This window comes from Mchenga conophoros, linkage group LG20 (genome assembly GCF_057382185.1).
Source record: "Mchenga conophoros isolate Kocher_MC1m ecotype Shallow Benthic linkage group LG20, M_conophoros_male_GT1.1, whole genome shotgun sequence".
In the NCBI taxonomy this organism is placed as follows: Eukaryota; Metazoa; Chordata; class Actinopteri; order Cichliformes; family Cichlidae; genus Mchenga; species Mchenga conophoros.
Window position 1 is genome coordinate 27,308,397 of NC_140545.1, and position 27,541 is coordinate 27,335,937.

Consider the following 27,541-nt stretch of genomic DNA (forward strand, 5'->3'; position numbering starts at 1 on the left):
ACTCATTTGTGTTAATCGACACATGTCACAGTGCAGCTGCTGCTCACGTGGCAGCAGCCAGCTTTCCTCAGCCTTCTGATAACGGTGAAGGTTTCAGATTTTATGTGACGACACTGAGTGGACCACAGCTCACTGACTGACAGCTGAAAGGTGACCCGCCCACCTCTCATTCTGATGTCTCTCTAATCAAAGGAGCTTGCAAAGAAAAGCGTCTGGACTTCTTTAAGTTGCTTGAAGACGTTTCACCTCTCATCCGAGAAGCTTCTTCAGTTCTAAGGTCAAATGGCGGATAGTCCCAGATTTAAACCCAGTGGGAGTTTCCCCCCAAAAGAGGGACAAAAGGACCCCCTGATGACCATCTAATCATCTGAGCCAAGGTATGAAAACGGGTGTGGGTCCCAATCAGCCAGAGTTTCGGGTGAGCTCATTGTCAAACCTGGCCCCACCTTATCATGCGATTTCCTGAGGTCAAATGGCCCAGGATGTGAGTGGGCGTTAAGGCGTCTGGGGAGGGAACTCAAAACTGGATTATAGATGGCAGACAGTTGGTGTCGTAAACCACCGCATCTGTTCAAAGATGGTCGCTCACAGTGGACATAGATGGCTTCTTTTACTCCTCTTTCAAACCATCTGTCCTCTGTCCAAAATGTAAACGTTGGCATCCTCGAAAGAGTGTCCTTTATCCTTAGATGCATCCTGAAGAAGCTTCTCAGATGAGGGGTGAAACGTCTTCAAGCAACTTAAAGAAGTCCAGTATGATGACCTGGATGACTGAGAACCTTCACAGACATATGTCTCTCTAATAGTAACTGTTACCATTATACACCATCATGGTTCCTGGATCCTTGGAGTAACATGTTGCTGTGAAACAAGGCATCACATTCATTTTGACATAATCGTATAAATACAAACACATAGAGCTTATTCTCAGTGGGATTTCTTCTTTGGCCACGGAGTGTTCAGACTGATGAAGAGCATAGATGGCCCTGAGCTCTAGGCAGCACACTCTAACAGATACACCTCCCAGCACATTTCCGTTTTAACATCAGCACACAGTGTGTCACCTACCACACCCTACAGCAGCCACACCGATCAGTGTGTAATTTTGTGTGTGTGTGTGTATATTTGTATTGGGCATGTTGTGGGGACATACTTTATTTTTACACAGTCACACTGTGGGCGCTAAAATCCCCTTTATAGACAAACACCTAGTGGAGTGTTAGAGTGAAGCATGTGGGAGTCAGGGCCAGGGTCGGTTTTTATAAAAGAAGAAGTCGTTCAGTATTTTCTGTAGTGATGGAAACATAACTGTGTCAGTGTGCGAGGGTGTGGTTGGCAGAATGAACAACTCGATAGTGTATTTCTTTATTTGGGTTCCCAAGAGAGCAGCATGTAGCCACGAAACCACAGAAAAAGCAATTGTTTTGACAACATGATTGTTGCCGTCTTCTGCTTGTTGCACAGTCCTCCTTATGTATTCTAATACAAACACACTAATAATTCACTGTATTTCTTCAGACTTTAAGCTTTTTACCTTTGGAGGAGTAGACAGAGAGAATGATCTGACTCTTGTGTCTGAAGATATGAGGCGGGAAACAGCATGAAAACAGAATTCATAGACAGAATATAAAGGACGAGCTGTGGCATCATGTTGGTTTGCATCTGAAGTTCAGTTTGCAGTGTGCAAGCTGCGACTTGCAATGTCCCTTGTGGTGATTGTGGCATCTTTAGCATATCGAAGGAACCATGAGGACTGTTGAATTCAGAAAATTGATTTGCAGTTTGCAAGCAGAGACATTATAGAAGAAACACACAGCACTCAAGGAATCCTGATTTAGAATCAACGGGGAATTCCACAACCGCAGACAGGGGTAGAATTACTCTGAAAGTAAGGTTTAACACGTCCCTTAGCTGAGGTACAAAGTCAACTTTTAAACATTTGTGCGTTTTTAATCATATGGCACAATCGTCTCCGAAGGAGTCGGAATAATATCTGGAATAATAAGATTAGTTTACTGGTAACTTGGTTGGTCAGTTAGTGGTCAAAGGCTTCACAGACTTCTGAACCTATCAGAACAGCAGTAATTCCTAAAATGACCCAGATTCAGCCAATGAATTTAGTTAAATGTCTGAGTTAGTTCCTCTTGTTGAGATATTTGAATAACATCTGATGCTTTGAAGCAAGTATGCAGTGGTGCCATCAGTGGTACGTTGCACTGGCTTTAGTCTTGAGACACTTCATGAGGTGACAAAGTGGCAACTTTTGAAAAATGAAGCAAGAGCAAAAATTATAGCAGAAATGATCATGCCTACAGCCTGCTCCAAAAAGAAGAAAAAGGATCTCTAGATATTTTCTCTGTTCATCATGGTAAATGGACTAATATTTATGTAGCACGTTTTACTACAAGCCTCAACACCTCAATCCACGGTGAGGCAGTTTATCTAACGTTCACACTCACACCCACGGGGAGATATTGGCCATGTTGGGGATCAGTTTACCGACCTTCTAATTCATAGATGACCCACAGCTATCCATAGCAGAACAACAGTAGGTTTCATTAATAACTTTCCAAAAGTTTCTCACACATGTGTGTCCACTCTTTAAATTAAATCTGTGCACACAGTTGGCTATTGTCACTGGAAGCATCATTTGCTTTGCATCTCGTTGGAAACTACGCCTCAGTGTGAGAGGCCAGGAGCTTTGTTTCTGATTGTTAGCACATATGTGCAAACTGATGATTGACCAGCATGGAAGGCAACCTGCTGCTGGCTGTGGTTTCTGTGCATTGTGTGTACACAGAGTTAGCATTAGCAAGTAAGCAAGCTACTGTGATTGATCATGGCAGCTAATGCTTCCTCTTATTAACCTCCTTGTTGGCCAGCTTTGATGCAAAACATGTTTTTGATAAGCCTGCTAGCATGTTAGAAAGAAAAGTCTCACTAACATGCTAATGAGATAGAAAGGATATCAGCTAGCACTTTCAAATTAGCATCTATGAGAAATCAGACTTTCAGATACTAATGGGAGCGAAGGCCGATGCTGGCATATGAACAGCCTGTTTAACTCACAAACATCATCTGTGGGTAATACAAAGAGTCGTCTTAGAACAGGACCATCAGTTGTATCAGTACTTGTACTAAAACAGAAGCACCTTTTTTATTTTGCAGCCTGGGATGCCTTAAAGCCTGAAAACGACTGGTCTATTTCTGTTACAGTGTGTGTGTGTGTGTGTGTCATTTGTCACCAGAACGGGCACATACTGTAGCACCATTTTTGGTCCTTGCTCCTTTTCCATCGTCCCGCCGTCATCACTGGCCTTTAGCTCCGCCAGAGTCAGGAGCAAATTCAGACAAAACAGAGTCAACATACAAGATAGAGAACTCATAGCTGACCTTCACACGAGGCTATAGGGGGATATCAGAAAGAGTTCATGGGCGTTTTTGAAAGAGTCACAAGGGAGTGGCAGTGTTTTGCCACTTCCTAAATACATCTACTTGCAAAAGGATAAAACTTTAACAAACTCCGTGTGCATATGAGTCAGGAATCTCACAGGCATGTGATAATGCCTGTACTAGCCTGTACGAGCCAGACCCAAGCATGACCAACCTTCAGCTGGTCCTGCACTGCTGAACACTCCTTGTTATGTCGAGTTATGTTGGAGTAAGACGAAAGCTCGGATTCCTCACATGCTTTAGCAACAGAACATTTGTTCTCTATTAACAAAACTTCAGATATGAGCTCATTGTTCCTTTTAGGAATTAGCCAAAGAAGGGTACAGTGAAGGAGACTCGAGACATATGGTATGATAGCGCCCCCTATTGGCCAACCGGCGGAATGGCCTTGGAACGTGCTGATTTTCACTACACACTGAGCTAACAGAATTATTGTTGCAGGTAAAGGATGTGCACGCCTTTTCACTGCTGATACATGTAAATAGATAATCTGTCTAGTTTTGTTAGTGCGGCGGATGTGATGTTGCACAGCTTCACTGGAAATGAAAACAGTTATTCCACTCTGTAGGTAAGTCTGTGACCTACTCACTGGCTGTGTTTACATTTAGATTTACTTCTGAATAAGTTTGAGATATTAACTGAAAATTTTTAACTTGTGAATTGCAAGAAAACATTTGTTCAGTGGCAGAAAAGTAAGTGAAAAAGTTGTAAGCTGTAGTTACTGACACTGGAAAGAATGCGTGTGAATGTGAGTGCCAGTGGTTGTCTGTGTTGACACACTGGAGGGTGCCACAGCCTGCCCTGGATGCAGTGGCTGCCCCAGAGGCCACCTCAGGCTGTCACGGATCCAGAGGCTGCTCCAGTGGTGCTCCAACAGCCGCCCCAGCTGGAGGCTGCCCCAGGTTGCCACGGAGCCTTTGCTAATTTCGTTTCTGTGCCAGCCTCAGACAGTATGAATTCTGTTTCTGCCAGGTCTCCAGAAACCTGATCTGTGTGCTTCCCAGTTCTCCAGGGCCGGGCCTTGTGTTTCCCAGCCAGCTTATTCAAAGACAGTTTAAATACTAAGAGTAGCAGAGTAACACTGTCAGACTTCCTTGAGACTTTTGCCCTGTATTTTGAATTTGATGGCAACAACATTTGAGAAAAAGTTTGCTACTGTGTAGCGTCTCCTCTTCTTCTAACAAAAGTCAGCAAATGTCTGTGAACTGAGATCAGCTGCTAGACTTTTGGAAGAGGACCACACTGATACCAAGTCAGACAATAGGCTGTGATTCTACAAATATTATATTTTCTCTGAGCACAGATAGATTTCTTGTTTAATCCTAATGTAATGTATTCCTGGCCTGTAAATCTTCTCTGATTCCATTTTAAATGAGTCTGGGCTCAGAGAAGATTTACAGTATGTTCTACTAAATAAAATTATGTTTGAATTAAATGTAGCTAACCCGCCTCATTGACGTTGCATACAACTACACTTCCCAGCATTCACTTGGTGTTCGTTAAGAGCCCTTAAATGAATTTTTACAACTGTGTTTTTAAATAAAATCCATATAGTAATCATTTATTGTTGTAATAAAACTACGCTGAAGCAAAAATAACGCGTACATGAATATAAAAATTTCCCTCGTGAACCATTCTGTCCATATGACAAAGCGGAAGTGACGTCTTCTTCCTTTCCTCCATTAGGTGAGTGCGTGGTGAGGTCGCGTTTTCTTCGGCTCTCCATCATACCGGTTAATTTAAAGCTGTTTTTTGACTTATCTTTGTCCAGATTAAGTTTAGTAACTTGTTTTTATTCGTTAATTTCCAGATTGCAACCATGGGCCGCCGACCAGCCCGCTGGTAAGTCATTTTCTGACCCCGTTTGAGCGAAGGGCCGAGCGAGTGTTTCAGAGGAAAATGGCAGCGGCTCCTGCTCGGCGCCATGTGCACGGTGCTGGCCTGCCCCAGGCCTGAGGAATAAGAATAAAAATAATAATATGTGCTATAAAACCCGGCGTTTCTGTCGTCCTACACTGTGAAGTCCATTTAAATGTTGTGTTCACAACGAGCGCCGTAAAGCAGTCCGTTCACGGGGCACGCTAGCACGGTGCGATAACAGTACAAGCTAAATGCTACTACTTTCAGCCCCAGCCAGAGTCTGTTTGAAGCCGTGAAGAGACTTAAAAGCTCCGAGTCACAGTTTATTGTGGTATAAAATAATTCCGTCACCAAATATTCTGACCCTGTTATAAGCCCACGAAGGTCACCTGACTGTGAGAGTCCTCACTGCGCGGTTTCTTTTATAAATAAATTGTTGGTTTTGATTTAACGTCTGTAAAACAGGAAATGTCCTGATCGTCGGTGTGAATCAGTTTGTGTTACTGACTCAAGGATAGGCTGCCGTATGTTCTCCTGTTTGTCCTGCTTTAAAACACCCGCTGGGAGAAGACACTTTTATATTTAGCTGTTAGTTTTAAATAGACGTGGTTGGGGTCAGACACACGTTGTTGCTATGCTTCAAGCAGGTTTCGCTGATGAACAATCAGATAAAAGGGATAATTGTCGTTTTATGAAGAATACTTGGTTACAGCGGTCTCACAGTCCCTGACAGGTCAGACATCACAGGATAAATGTGTGTCTGAACAGACTCTGGCTTTTTTAGTTTTTGTCTCATCTTTCCTGCTCTGACATCATAAACTCTGTGATTACAGTCAATCAGATGGTGTTACAGCTGCGTAGCCAGCATGTGATTGATGTGGTCCAGCGTGCTGGCTGAAGGGTTGTTAGATTGTCCACCTCTTACACTAAGATTCAGTGTTGGTGACGTGTGTTTCCTCTCACAGCTACAGGTACTGCAAGAACAAGCCGTACCCCAAGTCCCGCTTCTGCAGGGGTGTGCCTGGTACGTTCTCCATGTTTCCTGTTTCAGTCTGTAACACTTCAGTGGGACCATGTTCAGGTGACATCACGGTCACCCCTCTGGACCGAACTGTCACAGTGGGCTGCTGTGACTCCTGCAGCTTATTAAGCCGACTGGTCTCGCTGTAGTGCGGTTCTGGTGTGCAAAGGCTGCAGACACTGACTCTTTGGTTGTGTATGTCCTCAGCTGGGAGGTGCTGAGTGCTTTAAGGGACCACTGAGACAAAATGCTGCTGCTGTGTGGCTCACAATTAATTAGTTGGTCATCATTGTTTCATTTTTAAAGCTGCTTTTCCATTGGTACCTACTCAGATCGGCTCAGCGCGTTTTTCCATTAGGTCATAGTAGTACCAGGTACTATAAAGGTACCTTTATCGTACCTGCTTGGCCCGGGTTTCAAACGATCCGAGCAGGCAGTAAAATGTGATGTCATCAGACTGCAGGCCGCCGATTGGCTGGGCAGTAGCATCACGAGAGCGTCTCGTTCCCCGAGTCTGACGACGTGCCACAGGCCGAGCAGCAGGTATGTTCTCCACATCCACCTTTGTTGGAGTGTTCGTGTCACACGTTTATTCGGGACGTGTTGCTATGACGACAGCTGCGTCAGGTGACTCCAGTCGATCCGAGTAGGCGCTGATGGAAAAGCCCATGAGTTGGTCTCGCTGATGCAGACGTGAGTTTCAGTGTTCTTATCCTTCCTCTTCTGTTCTCATCAGACCCCAAGATCAGGATCTTTGACCTGGGCAGGAAGAAGGCCAAGGTGGATGAGTTCCCCCTGTGCGGCCACATGGTCTCTGATGAGTACGAGCAGCTGTCATCAGAAGGTGAGGAGACCAGGAGCCACGACTAACACACCTGTTGGTAACGTGTGTGCTTCTTTGTAGGAGCACACTTTGGCCCGTGAGTGCAGTTTACTGATAAAGACAGTGAGACGATGGCCTCTGTGGTTAAAAGACCAGGTTGCTTTAAAGTTTTTGTTAGAGGTGTTATAGTTGAATGAGCCAGTCTCGTTTTCCAGTTTAGATCACTGGCTGTTCCCAGTGTTTGTTCGGGGGGGGGGGGGGTACTGATTACTACTGTGGGAAACTATTGTATAGCTGTGAGATGTTTGTAACCTAATGTAACAGCTTGTATATTAAATATAAAAACTATCCTAGTATACAGCACACACACTCTCTGCGAGCTTTAAAGCTGCTCCATAAAGACTCGTGTATATGAGGAAGGAGCCAGTTAAACTGGGCCACAGCTGCTTACTGGCACCAGGAACGTTAAACTGGGCTCGTCACAGGTTCAGTGCATCAGGCAGATAGACTTGGTGCTAATGTGTGACTCGTCTGTGGAGGGTCTGCTGTATCACAGTGGGTAACAGGAGGAAGGCTGCTCAGCCACACCCTGAGCACGTTACTCAGTAAGGAAGCATGCACTGCTGCCTGCATGAGTACGTTCCTGTTAGAGGATGCACTGAGCCTGGTAGCTGCAGTGTTGGGTCTTAGGGGAAAGTAAAGGTTCCAGGTTAGAACAGTAAAGTTTGTCTTGACTGCGTTCGAGTCCTGGGTTCAGAGAGACGTCAGAGCACAGCTCTCACTCGTGTGATGACCTCAGTAAGCCCCTCCTCCTCAGTTTGTCTGGCTCGTGTTAATGCTGCAGTCAGTCAGGGTTGTTGGCAAACACAAACAGCGGTGCCTATAACTTCATGCATGTTGTGCTTCAACCCCTGTAGCTCTGGAAGCTGCCCGTATCTGTGCTAACAAGTACATGGTGAAGACCTGCGGTAAGGACGGTTTCCACATCCGCATGCGTCTGCACCCCTTCCACGTCATCCGCATCAACAAAATGTTGTCCTGTGCTGGAGCTGACAGGTGAGAGGCTGACTGACCCGTAGCCCTGCTGCACTGAGCGCAGTCTGGCTCATCCTGTAATCCTCTTGTTTTGTGTCGGGCAGGCTCCAGACTGGAATGCGTGGTGCTTTTGGTAAACCCCAGGGCACCGTGGCCCGCGTGCACATCGGTCAGGTGATCATGTCCGTGCGTACCAAGGCCCAAAACAAGGAGCACGTGGTGGAGGCTCTGCGCAGAGCCAAGTTCAAGTTCCCTGGTCGTCAGAAGGTAAACGCTCCCAAAGCTTCTGCTGTAATAAATGTAAAGTGACGTGAGTCCTCTGCAGCTTATTAAGCCGACCGGTCTCGCTGTGGTGCGGTTCTGGTGTGCAAAGGCTGCAGACACTGACTCTTTGGTTGTGTATGTCCTCAGCTGGGAGGTGCTGAGTGCTTTAAGGGACCACTGAGACAAAATGTGTCTTCATCAGGGACTTAGTGTAAGTAAGTGTACTGAAAGGCTGAACCCATGTCTGTGCTCTCGCCCTCAGATCCACATTTCCAAGAAGTACGGCTTCACCAAGTTCAACGCCTGTGACTTTGATGACATGATGGCCGAGAAGCGTCTGATTCCTGATGGCTGTGGGGTCAAATACATCCCCAACAGAGGCCCTCTGGCCCGCTGGAGGGCCCTGCACGCAGTCTGAGGCTGCTCTCTGTGCCCACATAATCAATAAAGATGGCTTTGATTACAAAAGTGATGAGAGCGTGGCTTTGTCTTCATTGAACATGAAATCGCACATCAAGTCTGGGGGAGGTTTTCTAACGTGGTGTCCAGTTGCACTTGAGACTGGACACATTAATCTTACCACAGGTGTTAGGAGTTATACTGAAGTGTGAGCAGTGTGTGTGAGGATCGTTACAGATCCTAACCTCTATAACTGCATACAGTCCCACACTAACAGCTGATGGTCTCCTTCATGGGGCTCAAAGTATTCAGCCTTTAATTCTGTTAATTTACAGCTGAGGAAACACTGAACACGCTTTGGACTGTAAAGGTAACATGCTGAAAGCCTCGTCTGTCTTCTCTCTGCTGTCCCACAAATGACGTGAACAGGTATCCACATTCATTGATACTGAACACAGGTGGATGTTACCTTCTGACAGGTAACAGTCACGTGGAGCTGCAGCTGTACTGTAAACACCAGTTTAACCAAAATAAGAACAAAGTTGTAACATTAAAGAACAGCGGCTGAGTAGGATGAGTGCTCTGCAGTGATCAGACCTGTGACGTGTCCATGCTCTCAGCTCAGTTTGACTTGTTGCTGCGTTTCAGGTAAAGATCTTTAAATGAACTTGCGTCTGTGTTCTTATTGACGAGCTGCTGAAGCATCGGGAACAGCTGACAGCTAAACGTGTTGGCAAATCAGGATTAGAAGATAATCAAACACATTATTGCTGCCATCGCTGTTCACCCGTTGCCTACTGGTGGTGGTCAGAGGGCCCGGTGGCGCCAGTGTCCGGCAGCCTCACCTCTGTCAGTGCGCCCCAGGGTGGCTGTGGCTACAATGTAGCTTGCCATCACCAGTGTGTGAATGTGTGTGTGAATGGGTGAATGACTGGATATGTAAAGCGCTTTGGGGTCCTTAGGGACTAGTAAAGCACTATATAAATACAGGAAATTTACCATTTATTTATTTTTGGTTAACTTAGGGATATAATGTCCAGTAGGTGGAGCTACTGTTTCTGTTTTTAAGGAGACCAAATGAAGGTCCTGGTTCAGCGTCTGCAGCTCCCACCATAGCACCAGCTGTACTGCTGTATGTAGTTCAGTGCTCACTGTTGCGCTTCTCGTGGGACATTTCTGTGAGAAACAGTTTTTGCAGTACGTTTGGAGTCCGTAACGTTTGTTTTCATCCATCTGTTTGGCACCGGTGTGTCCCTGCTTCATCCAGGCCGACCTGTCCGCTGGAGACAGGAGGACAGTCTGCAGGTTCTCCCGTGTTTTCCTGGCTGGCTTCCTCCTACGGTCCAGAGACATCTGTTAGTGGGTGGGGCTAACTGGTGATTCTAGATTTCCTGTTGGAATCACTGGCAAGAAGATTACAAAGAAATGAAATCTAGTATGAAAGTTTGGACAGCGGTGGGAGTGGACACTTCCTTGCATTCAGGTGATGGCTGGTTTCACCTGTGTCTTTGTATGCCACAGCGTAGCTTGTGCCAGGTGTTGGACACTGGCTGTGAGACACAGTTCACAGATCCGGACTTGTGAGTGGGAGGACACCGTGTGATTATTCCACAGCTGGACTCCAGGTGTCATCCCAGATTCCCAGCAGGACACTGATCCGAGTTAGAAACGCTGAGGAGTGAACCACGTCAGGTGCCTCCACCTGTAAAGCTGTTCCTGTTTCAGGTTCCTCAGTGTTGCCCCCTGCTGTTAGTTTAACAGCCCTTTCTGCTAACTGACCAGATCAATATCTCTGAAGTGTAACTGACACGGTCCTAAGCTCTGATGAACAAGTCTTCTTTGAATGTTTTGGAGCAGTGTACACGTCTTTAACCTGCAGGCTGTCTTAAACTTCCCACACCTGATCTGTTCATCTGTGGACTGTTTGCCTCCTCACAGTAAATACTTAAGTCATATATGTGTAACCAGGCAGGTTTGTGGTTTTTTACTTTGAAGTATTCAAATGTTAATGTCTGCAATGATTTTCCTGATAAAGACTTGATCTCTGACAAACAGAAGAAAGTTTTTCACAGCAGCAGATCTCCTGCTGCTTCCTCCTTGTAGTCCCTCCTACAGGAAACAGAGTGGCGGGGGTAGCTTTGAGTTTCAGTCGAGAGACAGGAGTAAGAAGCGAACACACCCTACAATTCCAAGAAGTCCCAGAGCTGGTAAGCTGTAGTTTGACGACCCACAGAAGGAGCGAGCGAAGGAAAAGCCGTCTCAGTGGAGCGTGTGAACTGTAATCTGCTGCTGTGTGTTTATGACTACAGAGCTGCACTCTCCTACACACTAAGCTGTGTGTCTGGGTTCAAGACCTGACAGCTGGAGCTCACATTACAGCAGCTGGTACAGCCTGCTACCAGAGGTGGGACCAAGTCATTGTTTTGCAAGTCTCAAGTAAGTCTCAAGTCTTTATCCTCAAGTCTCAAGTCAAGTCTCAAGTAATGTCAGGCAAGTCAGAGTCGAGTCTCAAGTCACTGGTGTAAAAGTCCGAGTCAAGTCACAAGTCTGAAACTTTGAATTTCAAGTCCTTTCGAGTCTTTAAAAAAAAAAACGAAAAAATAATGTTGCAGTTATGCTAAATGTAAATATTAGACCATGTAATTTTAAAATCTGTGTTTTTCTCAACACATGACAAAATAGTGAACTTAGAAAATATACACAAATTGTGAAATTGCACCTCTTTAAAATGCAGCTCAATTAAACCTAGCTCCAAGAATAATTTTCACCGACAGTTCTGAGATACGCTGCATGTTATTCTTGGATGCGGTTGTAGGACCAGCTTTAAAATCGCATGACAAAAATATCATACACATTTTAAAAAAACTGCATCACCAACGTAGCCTGGACAACATTTGCTAGTTAGATGAAGTCAGCTATCTCATCTTAGCATATTTATTTCAATTCAATTCAATTCAATTCAATTCAATCTTCTTTTTTTTTTTTTATAAATTTTATTTTCAGTCACAGCAGCATGTTAACAACAAAACATTGAACATACAGTAGTTTGCTGTTCAGTATTTACAATACCCCAAAAGATAACAGAAATAGAGAAGGAAAAAACAAACAAACAAACCAAAGAAACCCCTACAAAACAACAAAAAACAAACAAACAAATAGAAAAATAAAATGTATAAGGGACATTCAGCGTACAGTTAGCTATGATAGCGATATAGAGATATGGTATCTGGTCATGATAAGGTGGTCATTTTAAATGTTTCCATGTACATCAAGAATGGCTGCCATGCCCTAAGAAATTTGGTGGTTGAACCTGCCAGTGTATATCTCATCTTTTCTAAATGTAAAAACCTCATGAGCTCCGCAAGCCACAGTTCATGTGTGGGAGGAGCTTCCTGCTTCCATCTTAAAAGTATAAGGCGCCTTGCGATAAGTGAAGCAAAGGCAATAGAATTCGAATAGCATTTTGGCAAAGTGATGTCTTGAGGTATCACCCCAAAGATAGCCGTTAGAGCAGAAGGCTCATATTTAACGTTATACATCTCTGACAGAGTGTTAAATATAGACACCCAATAGGTATGAAGATTGGGGCATGTCCAAAAGGTATGAAGGAGCGAACCTGTTTCTGCTTTACATCTGTTACACAGAGGGTCAGCTCCTGGATAGAACTTGGCTAACTTTTCCTTGGAGATATGTAATCGGTGTAGGACCTTAAATTGAAGGAGCCCATGCCTGGCACATATCGAAGAAGAGTGTACCCTCTGGAGAAAAGATTGCCAGAGCTCATCTGTTATAGTCATCCCAAGGTCTTTCTCCCACTGTGCTTTAAGGATGAAGAGAGAAGGAGATTGAAGATCTAATAGTATAGCATAGATTTCTTTAATCGCCCCTCTCTTATGAACGTTTATATTAATAATTTTATCCAAAGAAGTTTCCTCAGGTAGTTCCGGAAATGAAGGAAATCGACTCGTTACAAAGTGACGAATTTGTAAATAGCGGAAAAAATGTTGCCGAGGAACATTAAACTGCTTCAGGAGCTGCGTGAATGAGGCAAAAATCCCATCTACAAAAAGGTCTTTGATATTTCTAAGGCCATTACTTTCCCATATTTTAAAGGCAGAGTCCATCATGGAGGGTGGGAACATATGGTTTGAGCAGATAGGTGCTTTAATTGACATTAAGTGTAACCCCAACCTTTTCCTACATTGCACCCAGATTCTGAGCGAGTCATACAACAAAGGGTTACGTTTATAGGTGTATAGTTCTAATGGGAGAGCTGAACTCAACAAAGCTGATAGGCAAATTTTGCCACAATTGGATGACTCAATTTGGAGCCAAGCTGGAGTCTCTGTAGTAACATTACTCATCCAGTACAGCATATTACGAATATTTGCTGCCCAATAATAAGACTGAAAGTTTGGCAAGGCTAATCCACCCATTGGCCTAGTCCTCTGCATGAAATCTTTACGAATTCGTGGACTTTTGCCATTCCAAATAAATGCAGAGATATGCTTATTCAGTGTTATAAAATACTTATTGGGTAAGTAGCATGGGATACATTGAAATAAGTAAAGGAACTTGGGAAGTATGTTCATTTTGATAGAATTGACGCGGCCAATTAATGACAGTGGTAAATTGTTCCACCTCTGAAGATCTGTCTCAGTATTTTTAAGCAGCGGGACAAAGTTTCTTTCATAAAGATCTTTGTATGAGTGGGTAACCTTAACCCCCAGATAGGTCACATACCCTGATTTAACGCTAAATTTAAAACCTGAAAATGAAATCTTTCTGGCTATAGAGTTGACACAGAGAAGTTCACTTTTATGCAGATTTAACTTGTAACCTGAAATATTACCAAAACATTCAAAAATGGCAAGAGCACGGGGAAGAGAGCATAAAGGCTCTGACATATACAGCAGGAGGTCGTCAGCATATAAGGATATTTTGTGCTCCTGGTCACCTCTGAAGATGCCCTTAATGCAACTGTCAGCTCGCAGTTTAATCGCCAGTGGTTCAATTGATAATGCAAAAAGAAGAGGGGATAAGGGACAACCTTGTCTCGTACCACGGAGAAGTGGGAAATAAGAAGAGAATAACGAATTTGTTCTAACACGTGCCATAGGTGAGGAGTAAAGTAACTGAATCCATGAAATGAAATTAGGGCCAAATCCAAATTTATGCAGAGTATAAAACAGATAATCCCACTCCACCCGGTCAAATGCCTTCTCAGCATCGAGTAATAAGGCAATTTCAGGGGTTGTAGTTGACTTGGTGTGTAATATGTTCAAAAACCTGCGCAGGTTGAAAGAACCATGCCTACCCTTCACGAAACCTGTCTGATCTGGAGAAATTAACAATGGTAGATGTTGCTCTAGCCTGAGAGCAAGTGTTTTTGACAGTATTTTTAAATCTACATTTAAGAGTGATATAGGACGATATGATGAACACTCTAATGGATCTTTATAATTCAATTCAATCTTAATTGGCAGACTTCATGTCCATAAAAACAAGACAAAAAAAAAAAAAAACACACACACACACAACACTCCCCCCCCCCCCCCCCCCCCAACACAAGGTATACACCATTAAATATATATATGTATATAAATAAGTATCTAAAACATTTGTAAAAACATAAAACCATAATATACATAAAACACAATTACTTAAAATAAATCAATAAATACACAAACACTTTAACCAGTGCTTTCTGAGACTGGATGAGTAACGGGAACCACTCACTGTCGGATCTGTGAGTGCTAAAATTATACTGTTACTCGAACCATCCAGTCGTTCTCTGAAATTGAACATTAGCTTCCTTAAAAGTGCTTTAAAAGTCCAGACACCCACAGCTACAAACATCTGACTGGCACTACCACTTCTAGGTATCCTGCAAAGGATTCTCATCGCATCATTATATGCAACATGCAGCTTCTGCATGCTACATTGTTTGTAGGATGACCACAAGGGGGCAGTATATAGCGGTGTGCAATACGCTTTAAACAAAGCCACTTTAACTGGAAGTGAACAAAAGCTGAATTTGCGTGCAATAGTATTTGCCTGCACATAGAGCTTACACCGTTGTCTGTATATGTCATCATCATCATTCATTTGCTCAGTAATAAAGTGACCGAGGTATTTCACCTTTTTATGAACTTCAAGAGTTTTTTGTGCCAGTTTAAACAAAGGGAAATTTAGCTGTTTATCCTGCTTGGTTCTACATATCAAAACAGCACTTTTAGCAGCATTGTACTCAATGTCATATTGCACACCATATTCAGTACAGACATTAAGAAGATCCTGTAACCCAGCACTGCTTGGACTAAAAACAACCAGGTCATCTGCATACATAAGATGATTTATCAGTGCTTTACCTAATATACACCCAGTGTTACAGGCTCTCAGTTGTATGGACAAATCATCAACATACAAATTAAATAAAATTGGAGACAAAATCCCACCCCGTCTAACACCATTGCTGACACCAAAGGGGGCAGAAATACTGCTTCCCCATTTAACCTGCATGTTCTAACGAGCGTACCAGTAAGAGAGAATCCTCACGATGTACTGAGGAACTCCCCGTCTCTTCAATTTATCAAAAAGTTTTCTGTGGTTCACTCGATCAAAAGCCTTAGAGGCATCAATGAAACACATGAAGACAGATGAATTTTTAGCCCTATACAAACTGACTATTTCCTTGAGTGCATATATGCACATGTCAGTGCCGTGCTTTGAAGCCAAACTGATTATCCAGAGAAGAGATGAACACACTAACTCTGTCAAACAAGATTCTTTCTAACACCTCAGATAAAATACTGGCTAGTGCAATCGGCCTGTAATTATCCAAACAGCTCACTTTTGCAGCTTTGTCCTTCATAACTGGTACCAGTAAAATACACAGCATTGAGTCTGGTAATATGCCATGAATCATAAACCCAGTGAAACAGAGTGCTAGAAGAGGAGCTAGCCTTACACTAGCATGTTTTAAATGTTCTGCAGTGATGTGATCCAAACCAGAGGATTTATTATCAGACAACCTATGAATGGCTTCATATACTTCATGTGTCCTTACACTTATTGTGTCATTACTCATGTCAAGATTGTCCTCATATGGTTCACTTTTTATACAGTTAAACAACGCACTGTAATGCTGTCTCCATAATGCTGCAATGTTATCTGCCCCAGAAACACCTTCAACAGTTGATGGTAGAGATGGTTTACAGTTATTAAGAGCTTTCACCTCTTTCCAAAAATCTGCCGTATTATTACACAGCATTTTCCTGGCCAAAGAATCTGCTCTTAGCATTTGCTCATTTTTAGTTATAAAGCGAACAGCGTACTTATATCTGGCATTCGCACATTTTTTCTGTTCAAATTCTGGGCCTTGTTTAGGTCTTCCAGCCATGGCCCAACATTTATAAGCTATGCGAGCTTCATCATGGTACATGGATACATGTTCTTTCCAGCCAGGTCTGATGTTAGGTTTCTTATGCTTATATTGTTTATCAAGCAGTGTGCCACTTTTATACAGAGCAGTCACTATATCATCATACATGGAGCAGAGTAAATGTTTATGCACAGCATTCTTACAGTTGACATCTTTGCACAAAATAGCTTCTTTATTTATATGCATATTAATAATCATACGGTTCTTGGAGTGAGTGCATACACTCATGAAGTTTAGTAACTTCCGGTCACTGCAACAAGTCCAGGTACAGTTTACCGACGGATGGGTGCAGGACCTTGAAATGCACCGTGTAGAACGAAAGACCATCGTACATATCATAAGTTTACCAATCTCACAAATCGTCGTCATAAATACACATTCCTTAACCGTTTATTAATATAACCTTTGAGCTCAACGGTAATTAATTAGTAGTGGAAATAATTTCTGGTTCATCACAGAAATGTAGCAGTGACAACAATACTGCATGCTGTAATCGTACTGGGCAATTAGTGATACAAAAAACCCTGTTTTATCCTGTGAATAAACGTATATGTTTTTGTCAATGTACCATAATAACAGAAGCGAAACGCAATATTGTGTCAGGACAATTCACTATTTATGCACAATAAATAAAGGAGCATAGCGCCACAATTTCTGTTCAGCGCCAGACTTGCTTGTAACCTATATCACCAATTATGTTGTGAAAATGACGTATTAACTACTAAAAAACACTGACCTTCGTGTAAATGCTTGGAGCAGACTAACCTGTGAGCTGGAGTGTTCTGGGACGTTATATTTGATCTTTGAATGGCTGCAATCCAGTCGCCTCTTTGTTACTTCGGAAACATGGTTTGAACAATTTCTCTTCAACAACGTAATCCGATAACAACCGATCTCTTTACCCGTCGGCTTCCCGTGGCTGTCATGCGACCGGCTATTGCAGTTAATAATACAACAGCTTCTTGACATTTTTGTGTTTCTTTTTATCGCTGTGTGACTGATTTTAATTGAAAGCCTGCGTGCGCTAGTACCGCTTGCCACGAGTTCCCAGAATCCTTTGCGGTTCTACCCGTGAATGACGTCACATTTTCAATCTCTATATAATATGCATGTTAAATTTTATATTTGGGGTAAAATATCAAGTCTTTTCAAGTAAACCGGTTCAAGTCCAATTCAAGTCCCAAGTCATTGGTGTAAAAGTCCAAGTCAAGTCACAAGTCTTAGAACATTTTTTCAAGTCAAGTCTAAAGTCATAAAATTAATGACTCGAGTCTGACTCGAGTCCAAGTCATGTGACTCGAGTCCACACCTCTGCTTTGTCATATCCACTTTCATTAGAAACCATCAGATTCATGAAAAGAAAATTAGCTGAAATAAGTAAGTGATGAACATTATGTCACGATGAATGCAGAAATACAGACTCACAGCTGAGTTACACAAAGCTGGAGCCTTGGCAGTGGCTTTTCACTGAATAATAAAGAATGTGTGAGTCGGCACCCTGAGGTGCTCCTCATCAGGACCAACAACACTACACATATAACATACAATAAGATTTCCTTCTCTCACTGTTGGCTGGTACGTTTAGGAATATTAGTGAAATACATGAGATTAACAGAACGGAAACACAATCAGATCCATGTAGATTCTACCAAAACTCACAAACACCTGGATCACAGAGTCACCTTTTAAATTTGAATCCATATTTTAACCTTTGAAAAGTCTAAAACAGTCTGTTCTGCTTGTGTTTATCAGTGACATAATCAGTGGACAAAGCGCAAATAAAACATGCTGATCTATAATCTTTGTAAAAAAATCTGAAAAATGATAAAGTGAAACTGATTTGATGGGTGATCTATTAGTTTATTTCTAGTGTCTAAACAACATACTAACATTTTATTTCCTTTCTTTTCCCTTCATGAAATGTAACATGAATGCTGTTTGCAGATGTTTAATAATCAGTTCTTGTCGTCGTCATTCGTCCAGGTTTTACAACATAAATAATTGATCCATACTGCAGACACCAGGTCCAGGTCTCAGCACCATCTGATAACAGAGCAGCCGTCTCACTGATGAAAAGTGAATCATCAGCTGAGGAGAAATGCTAACTAGCTAACAGCAGGCTAACAGTGTGTGTGCTAACTGCTAATCTACAGTGGGGCAAAAAAGTATTTAGTCAGCCACCGATTGTGCAAGTTCCCCCACCTAAAATGATGACAGAGGTCAGTAATTTGCACCAGAGGTACACTTCAACTGTGAGAGACAGAATGTGAAAAAAAAAATCCATGAATCCACATGGTAGGATTTGTAAAGAATTTATTCGTAAATCAGGGTGGAAAATAAGTATTTGGTCAATAACAAAAATACAAGTCAATACTTTGTAACATAACCTTTGTTGACAATAACAGAGGTCAAACGTTTACTATAGGTCTTTACCAGGTTTGCACACACAGTAGCTGGTATTTTGGCCCATTCCTCCATGCAGATCTTCTCGAGAGCAGTGATGTTTTGGGGCTGTCGCCGAGCAACACGGACTTTCAACTCCCGCCACAGATTTTCTATGGGGTTGAGGTCTGGAGACTGGCTAGGCCACTCCAGGACTTTCAAATGCTTCTTACGGAGCCACTCCTTTGTTGCCCGGGCGGTGTGTTTTGGATCATTGTCATGTTGGAAGACCCAGCCTCGTTTCATCTTCAAAGTTCTCACTGATTGAAGGAGGTTTTGGCTCAAAATCTCACGATACATGGCCCCATTCATTCTGTCCTTAACACGGATCAGTCGTCCTGTCCCCTTGGCAGAAAAACAGCCCCATAACATGATGTTTCCACCCCCATGCTTCACAGTAGGTATGGTGTTCTTGGGATGCAACTCAGTATTCTTCTTCCTCCAAACACGACGAGTTGAGTTTATACCAAAAAGTTCTACTTTGGTTTCATCTGACCACATGACATTCTCCCAATCCTCTGCTGTATCATCCATGTGCTCTCTGGCAAACTTCAGACGGGCCTGGACATGCACTGGCTTCAGCAGCGGAACACGTCTGGCACTGCGGGATTTGATTCCCTGCCGTTGTAGTGTGTTACTGATGGTGACCTTTGTTACTTTGGTCCCAGCTCTCTGCAGGTCATTCACCAGGTCCCCCCGTGTGGTTCTGGGATCTTTGCTCACCGTTCTCATGATCATTTTGACCCCACGGGATGAGATCTTGCGTGGAGCCCCAGATTGTGGGAGATTATCAGTGGTCTTGTATGTCTTCCATTTTCTGATGATTGCTCCCACAGTTGATTTTTTCACACCAAGCTGCTTGCCTATTGTAGATTCACTCTTCCCAGTCTGGTGCAGGTCTACAATACTTTTCCTGGTGTCCTCCGAAAGCTCTTTGGTCTTGGCCATGGCAGAGTTTGGAGTCTGACTGTTTGAGGCTGTGGACAGGTGTCTTTTATACAGATGATGAGTTCAAACAGGTGCCATTCATACAGGTAACGAGTGGGGGACAGAAAAGCTTCTTACAGGAGACGTTACAGGTCTGTGAGAGCCAGAGATTTTCCTTGTTTGAGGTGACCAAATACTTATTTTCCACCCTGATTTACGAATAAATTCTTTACAAATCCTACCATGTGGATTCATGGATTTTTTTTTCACATTCTGTCTCTCACAGTTGAAGTGTACCTCTGGTGCAAATTACTGACCTCTGTCATCATTTTAAGTGGGGGAACTTGCACAATCGGTGGCTGACTAAATACTTTTTTGCCCCACTGTAGCTAACACATTAAGAGTAGGAGGCACAGATTGATGCTGCTGTGTAAAACTATCATATGTGTCCTCCTTCACTATAGCAACACTGACATGCTTGTATTCATGTTCATTTAAGGAGGTGTCACTGGGCACAAGTGGAGAGGCAGGGAAGTCATCCACCTGCCCACTTAACCACAGTCAGCTGATTAATGGATGACTCAGTTTAAACTGGTCAGGCTCATTGGTGGATTTTTAAAGTTTTCATTTTCAAACTCTACTACTAGTCACGTTTATTTATTTCTAATTTGTAATGTTTGTTCCGAAGCCGTCTACCATATATCTGCTTGTCGATGTGCCTGCACAATAAAGACAATACTTATGTTTGTGTGAGATCACGTGTAGAATGTGCTGGAGTGTTTAATTAGAGTAGAAAAGGCCTGTCGTCCATTTAGTGAGAGCTGGTTGCCTTCTCTTCGTGCAGAGCTGCGTTAGATGCCAGGAAACAAGCTTAAAATGCAAATCGTGCCACGTACTACATCTGCATGGCACCATGCTGCAGCTGCGTCCTGTGACCTGTATGGGCTCATTTTGGAAAAACTCATATGGGTCATATTTGAGGGTACGAACAAACCAATGAATCCCTGTTTGAGGACTTTTTGAACCCAGCCTGAATGTTCTCTGATAGCATTTTATTTTGAAATTTCATAGTCAGTAAGTGCTATTAAACAGCATTTTGAATACAACTAAAAATCAAACCTCAATATCTTTTTCACTGAAAATCAACAAAGTCCATCATCCTGTGTCTTACTAATATCACATAATATCATCATCTTTAGATTGAACTCACCAAAGCTTATATTGACTGTTATATCTTATCAGTTTTGTTCATATTTTTTATCTTTATCTTGTTATGTCTGTTTGGTCTCTATCAGGTAATATCTGATTACTGTACTCTATCAGGTAATAATTTGATTTTGTAAAAGCAGTATAGATCTGGATGTGGGCCCAGGGCCAACTGCTCTTTACTTAGCCGTTCAGGCAGTGAATCCTGGTGTCAGACCTCACTAATTATTATTGTTATTAGTAAATTACTGACCCATGCAATTAACTCAGGGTGAACATCTTCATAGTCTGTCTGGAGCTGCAAACTCAGCTTCTCAGTCCTCACAGGTTTGGATTTTCATTTCCATTTTTTCCTGATATTTACGTCTCTGATCACTCTGATGGTATAGGCTGGCAAAACGACCAAAGTTGTTACTTTATCCAAATAATTATGGCGCTAAATGTGAAACAGTGAACTACTTAATAACTCGTGAATCCTCCATCCGCTGCTCGTCGGGGTACCCGGATGTCTCTCTCCTCCGCTGCAGCTCTTCTGGGGGACATCGAGGTGTCCCTAAAATAGCCACGAAACAATCTCCCCAGCGTGTCCTGGGTTTGGCTCAGTGTGCCCTTCTTATCTGGAAGGTGTCAAGGCGGTATCCTTCAGACGGTTACGCGGTCTGCGGGCTCCTCTCGGTGAGCAGGGGCAGTGTCCGTACTTTCAGCCTCTGCAGAAGGACGATCTGTTCTGGTTTTTGATGCACAAACACAACAGCTTCCCCTCTGGGCTCAGCACTGACCATTAAAGCATTACAGCGTCACTTTCCACACTTCATGCATATAACGTTTTTGCCATTAACCACTAGGGGGCGCTAAACACCATATTAACACGACTGGTTATGTCGGGTTTTTTCTGTTTGCCGGTACAGAGGTTGCCCTTACCTGGTGTGTACACGGATCACTACAGGGCCACCGTACGGATCGCGTGATACTGACCACAGTGTTAATGAACGCGTACATTTAATGTGATTGTTTATTTAAATATGTCGTAGGAACAGGCTGTAACGCTGGGAGATGAGAAGAACATATTAGAGTATTAGTTACAGTATTTGAGGATCATTTCTATGAGGAAAAACTGCATAAAAAGAGAACAGTAGTCATGAACCCGACCGCACACTGTCCGTATCCTTTCAGATTATTAGCACGGTGTTTGCCGGGACAGGCGGGAAGCCCCGGTAGGTGAACAGGTGAATTTAGATTACGGTAACCATAGTGAACCGGAAGAAAGCCCGTCAAGTGTGACCACACTCCGAGCTCGACCGATGACAGGTGAAGAGTTTTCCGTTTCAGAATAAGAGCGCTTCTTTAAACCTTGCGCATTAGCTTTTATTCTGAAAGCTGGGGCCGGAAACACCGCCGTTATTCACGGGACGTGACAGACTTCCCCAAAGTCCCCGATGTTACCTTAACGACAGAAAGTTTGAAGCGGCTCCGCTCGGGTTAGTTTTCAGCGCACTGGGCGTACAGGGTCCTCTGTCATCTGCGAGTGGAAACCACTTTCTATCCACGTATCACACAGCGAGCGTGGGCCTGTTCACGTAGACACGGGGGAGCTGAACTGTACGATGCATATGCTAGCGTCAAACGGATCCATAATGGACCTGAACTCGGAGTTTGTGAAGATTAAAGCGCACTACTGCGGGTAAGTAACTCTCCGTGAGTAAGTAGGAAACACCTGTGGAATGGACACTAACAGCTATTCAGCACGCAGCCTGGGCTTCTTGGAGCTCGTGAGTCAGAGAGGCTTTAGTACCTGTGGCACCTGTGTTTAACCCACTGTGTGCGTGAAAAATGACATCAGAGGAAGCTTCGAGAATATTTTTCACCCTCACATAAAGTCAGCGTTTGTGTTGATGATGGGCACATGTGGAGGTGCAGTGGAAGTGGGCCGCTGCTGGTTAGAGGTAGGTTTCCTGCAGTCATCTGTGGAATCACCTCATCACGCAGGAACAGTGTTTGTATGAACGAGGCAAGTTTATTATCGTGGAAGCAGAAAAAACAGTCCGTGTACTATCACCATGACAGAACACGCAGATTACACGCCATGTGTATGTCACATATGATATCGAGTCCACAGTGAAAATCTCACGTATATCTGATGAAGCCTGAGTGTAACCTAATACTGACACACGTGTGTGGGACAGACTGGACTGGAGGTGTGACGTCCCGTCACGGAGGGCTCCAAAACCAAAAACTCAAAAGCTTTGCAGGATCTTTAGGTTGAACCAATTACATCTCCAGGAGGAGTTTGTTAGAGCACACGGCCTGAAAATGCCCCAAATGCTGCCAAAATGACACAAATAAATAAGTAAATAAAAATACATTTTATTTGAGGGTGCCTTAGATTAAAAACAAAAAACAAAACATCAAATAAAAACAAAGATTTGACAGTGAGTAAGATCTGTACTAAAGTAAACCAGTTTAAACAAGTAGGTTTGGAGCTGTGACTTAAATGAGGGAATCTATATTTCTAATGAGCGGAGGAAGTGAGTCCAGAGCCCAGCGACTGAAGCTCTGCTCCCACAGTGGGCAGACGAGCAGAAGGAACAAGATGAGTGAAAGCTCTGACAGAGCAGGAAACAGTGGAGATATGAAGCAGATCACACAGATAAGGAGGCCAAGGTTATGGATGCACTTTAATGTGAGGACTAAGATTTTACACTTTACCCTGGCTCCTATGGGCAACCTGTTGAACAGTTAGGGTGATATGGTCTCATTTATACTGACTGTAGTACTGGAGCTGTAATAATGCGCTATAATGGTTGCTGGCACATAGATGTGTCACCATCACACCTGCTCCATGCTTCACGGTGGGAACCGTGCATGCAGAGACCCTCCGTTCACCTTTTGGAACCCAAGATCTCAGATGTGGACCCATCAGACCAAAGCCCAGATGTCCACTGGTCTAATGTCCACTCCTCGTGTTTCTTGGCCCAAACAAATCTTTGCTCCTTGTTGCTTTTCCTGAGTCGTGGTTTCTCAGCAGCTCTTTGACCATAAAGGCCTGATTCACACAGTCTGCTCTGAACATGTAGAGATGAGTCTGCTACTGGAGCTCTGTGTGGCTCTAATCTGAGCTGCTGTTAATCTGTGATTTCTGAGGCTGGTCATGTCTATATGCTCAGCAGCAGAGGTGACTGCTGGTCTTCCTTTGCTGGGGCGCTCAGTGTCATTGTAGCGCTTGATGTCTTTGCGACTGCACTTGGGGAAACATTCACAGTGTGATCAGTTTTCCAAACTACTTTTGTGTAAATGTGGAAAACAACACGTGCTGCTGGTGACCTCGTGAGAGCGAGGAGCAAACACACTGCCATCTTTGCATTACAGAATCCACTCACAGATTTAGGTTTATTATTCTTCGGGCGCTGTTTCGGCTTCTTGTGCCTCCACCCAAACTGTGTTTAGGTGGAGCAGTCTCATACCAGAGACTTAGCAGTCTGCTATGTATTACGTCTTTCTCTTCAATCCTTGTTTATGTGTTCGTTAGCAAAGGCAGTGTTTGTGCTACACATTCATAATAATGTGATGGTCAAACATTAAGATATGAACAACTAAAGTACAAAACTGTCCATCATGACAGCCCAGTGTCCAGACTTCGTTCTGTTTGACACTTTTTGAAAGATGTTTGGACGAAGCAGACGATACTCTGCTATGTGTGGTTCTGTTTTGTGTACCTATTACCTAATTACTTTGGTGTAACATGAGTATCAATAAAGACTTGTGAAAGTACAGCTAAAAGTCCAAAATGTATGCCTTCCTTCATATTTTCCAAAGCGGCCCAGATTGTTGACTGTGCCGGGTTGACTCCCGGCTGTTACACGCTCAGTGTACGACTTTACATTCCCAGGTACAGAATCCTGCCCCACACCTTACAACAAAGACACACTCAGAGTTTAGTTTCATTTCCTACAACACTTGGATTTTCTGATTGGTTAGTTTTAGTTTATTGCACATACCAATGCTGTTTATTTAAAACACAGCTGTGTACAACATATGTTCAGTTTGTGACGGAAAAAAATATTTACATCAAAATGAAACAACATCTTCACTCAAGAGTAAAAAAGTGCAATCTAAAAGTTAAAACATGAGAATCAGCATCGTAACGGTCGACGGTTAAAGCTAGCATGACAGCTACATGGCACTGGCCTGTGTCCTTAGTTTGTGGTTCAAGATGAGACGCAGATATGGGCAGCGCGGCGGTTAGCATTGTTGCCTCACAGCAACATCAGGCCGGGGTCTTTCTGTGGAGTTTGCTCTCCGTGTGTTTGCGTGGGTTCTACTCCGGCTTCCTCCCACAGTCCAAACTCATGCAGTCAGTGGGGTTAGTCGGTGACACTAAATTGCCCACAGGTGTGAATGGTTGTGTGTGTCTGTGTTTTAGCCCTGTGACAAACTGGCAACCTGTCCGGGTGTACCCCGCCTCTCTCCCCATGACAACTGGGATAGGCTCCACCCCCCGCGATCCTGAAGAGAATGGATGATGATGACTATATCACACTGTCCTTAGTTTGTGTTTGAAGATGAGACACAGCAAGTATTTATCCCATTAATCTGCTTGTATACTGCTGTTTCACTGAGTGAATGAGTGCTGGAATAACACAGTGTGCCGAGCGTATGCACCGGTGTGGTTCTGCACACGGTGCAGCCTGGTGTCTTCTGCCACAGTGTGCTCCTGTGAAACCAGCGTGGCGGGCTGCCTCTGCACCGTCACAGCGTCTGTGTGATGAACGCCACAAACATCAGTGATGACTGTTTTGTAGACTAGAAGTTTCTGCTGCTCACAGATTTATTGTGTGCCAGGCTCTCTGAGTCTGAACCTGAGACACAGACACGCGTGTGGGGCAGGAGTCACCATAGCGACCAGTCGTCACACCTGTTTGCTGATGGCGCTGTCTCTGTTCAAAACTCATCACGTCTTTTCTTCTGATTCCCCGGTCGAGCCTACTGTCTTCTGACCTCTGACCCCGCAGTAGATGATTTGATGTTTTAATCTAGTTATCCCCCTTACAGGGGCATTGTGCTTAAATATGGATGTGATGAGTATTCTTCTGTTCTGTTGTAAGAGGAGATCCCGACCGAGTGACTAAACCATCACATGTTTCCTCTGAATGTCAGCACTGTTGTTGTTGTTGTCTCCAAACTCTGGCTCAGAAACGCTGCTCAGCTCTCGCTGTGTTAAAACCCTTCCACATATTTTTGGAGGCCTGTGTGTAAAGGAGCCAGTGGTGATGTCACCAGTGTGGTTCAGGTTAATCCTACCAGTATAATCTTTAATCACAACGCTCTGAAATGATTTTCCATGTTGAGTTCAGACAGTCAGCCTTTCTCTGTGTTCAGCTTCCTGCCTGATCTACCTGCTGCACAGCAGACGGTTCAGGCCCAGCTTCACTCTGTGTTGGTGATAACCAGCACCAAAGAGCTGCTTCTGCAGCAACCCGTCTGAGCACGTTTGTTGCTACAGATGCATTTACCCAGACTCATTCTACCAACGTTTGGGGCGGCGTGGGAGTGGAGTGGGTTTTTCCAGCACGAGTGGGAGTCAGGTGTGTAGCATCCACATACAGTCTTTGCAGTCTTTCGTGTTGTGCGCTACGTGTGAGACAGGCCAACTGGAAGATACCTTAATCTGATTTGTCCCAAATCGTTTTAAGTGTGTGTGTGTGTGTGTGTTTTAATCACTGAAGTGTGTCTTAAGCCGGAGCTGTTCTGTAAATATTGATATCAGGGGACAAACCAGTCCAGTGTTTCCCACTTCTTTTATCTGTAAGGCAACAATTCAATGTTTACCTGACTCTTTGAAATGAATCGTCCTAATTAAATATATATTCTTTTTGCTAATAACATTCCCTCTGCAGCATGCATAACTTTATGCAAATGATGTGAATGACATTCATTCAAGTAAGTCAGTGATAGTAAACAATAGCAAACAATATGAATAAGTAGGATGAGTGGAGGCTGTCAGCATCATGTCTGAGATGACTTACAGCTGCTGACAGATGTGCCGACCCTGCAGGGATCTGACTAAAACCTGGATTTATTTGAGTGGTATAACAACTTGTGTTGGTCTTTATGGAGTTTCCCCAAAAAGGTTCAAAGTAGAGAAAGTTTCTGTGAAAACTAAAGTCAGTAATGCAGCGTGTGATTGACCCAGCACACAATCACTGAGGTGTGTGAAGTGTTCTCATCAGTGGGGTCAAAGATCACGGTGCTGCATGTTTATGCTCTGATACATGACCAATCCCTGAGAGCATTCTTCAGTATGTTCACACAGTGCAAGGGTCAGCATTCAGCTAACCTTTAGTTACAGACTGAGAGAGTTTAATGCACATTTGGCTTCAGCTGTTTGAGTTTATTACAACAGCAGAGCAGGAAGGGTTTCACAGGAATACTGCAGACCAGAGTTCATGCTGCTCACATCTCCTCCTGTTCTGGAGACATTTTATATCATAAAAAACAACTTTTACTTATCGAGTGGAATTACTTAGCTACTTACTTATTAATGAGTTAATAACATTGTTATAGCAGTGTTTGCATTAATGCATAAAGAGTGAAGAGTGTAGTGGTAGAGACAGGAGCTGCTGCTGAGTGGGAAACAGCACAACAGTCAGTGTAAACAGCTCCCACTGAA

At 43.5% G+C, this 27,541-nt stretch overlaps 2 protein-coding genes and 2 non-coding genes across 6 annotated transcripts in view; all 4 read left to right on the plus strand.

Annotated features, from left to right (window-relative positions):
* Nucleotides 1–5,194: 5,194 nt before the first annotated feature.
* On the plus strand, nucleotides 5,195–8,928 carry rpl10 (ribosomal protein L10). The gene is made up of 6 exons (XM_085260047.1): nucleotides 5,195–5,295; nucleotides 6,279–6,337; nucleotides 7,071–7,178; nucleotides 8,075–8,213; nucleotides 8,297–8,459; nucleotides 8,719–8,928. Exons 1-6 carry the CDS (start codon nucleotides 5,273–5,275, stop codon nucleotides 8,872–8,874), a joined length of 648 nt encoding a protein of 215 aa, XP_085116173.1. The 5' UTR covers nucleotides 5,195–5,272; the 3' UTR covers nucleotides 8,875–8,928.
* LOC146550984 (small nucleolar RNA SNORA70) lies at nucleotides 6,450–6,582 on the plus strand. The gene has a single exon (XR_014890310.1). It is a non-coding gene; the product is annotated as a small nucleolar RNA SNORA70 (small nucleolar RNA).
* Nucleotides 8,512–8,644, plus strand: LOC146550985 (small nucleolar RNA SNORA70). Its single transcript, XR_014890309.1, has one exon. It is a non-coding gene; the product is annotated as a small nucleolar RNA SNORA70 (small nucleolar RNA).
* Nucleotides 8,929–10,961: 2,033 nt separating the features above from the next.
* Nucleotides 10,962–27,541, plus strand: part of prkcz (protein kinase C, zeta) — a 112,817-nt gene continuing 96,237 nt past the window's right edge. Inside the window, exons 1-2 of one of the 3 annotated variants that reach the window (XM_085258572.1) lie at nucleotides 10,962–11,062; nucleotides 11,165–11,291. Coding sequence is in view for 2 of the 3 variants with exons in the window: in XM_085258576.1 (XP_085114702.1) it covers nucleotides 22,479–22,555 (77 nt within the window). In the remaining variant the exon portion in view is untranslated. Of the gene's footprint in view, nucleotides 11,063–11,164; nucleotides 11,292–22,116; nucleotides 22,556–27,541 lie in introns of those variants that run through there. The other 2 variants (XM_085258576.1, XM_085258571.1) reach the window with 2 other exon arrangements.

What these genes read in the sequence shown, in the direction of transcription:
- rpl10 (XM_085260047.1), top strand. Translation starts at nt 5,273, where the DNA reads ATGGGCCGCCGACCAGCCCGCTG. An exon ending in GGCCGCCGACCAGCCCGCTG is followed by an intron (nt 5,296 to 6,278) that starts GTAAGTCATTTT and finishes TTCCTCTCACAG; the next exon opens with CTACAGGTACTGCAAGAACA. An exon ending in AGTTCCCTGGTCGTCAGAAG is followed by an intron (nt 8,460 to 8,718) that starts GTAAACGCTCCC and finishes TCTCGCCCTCAG; the next exon opens with ATCCACATTTCCAAGAAGTA.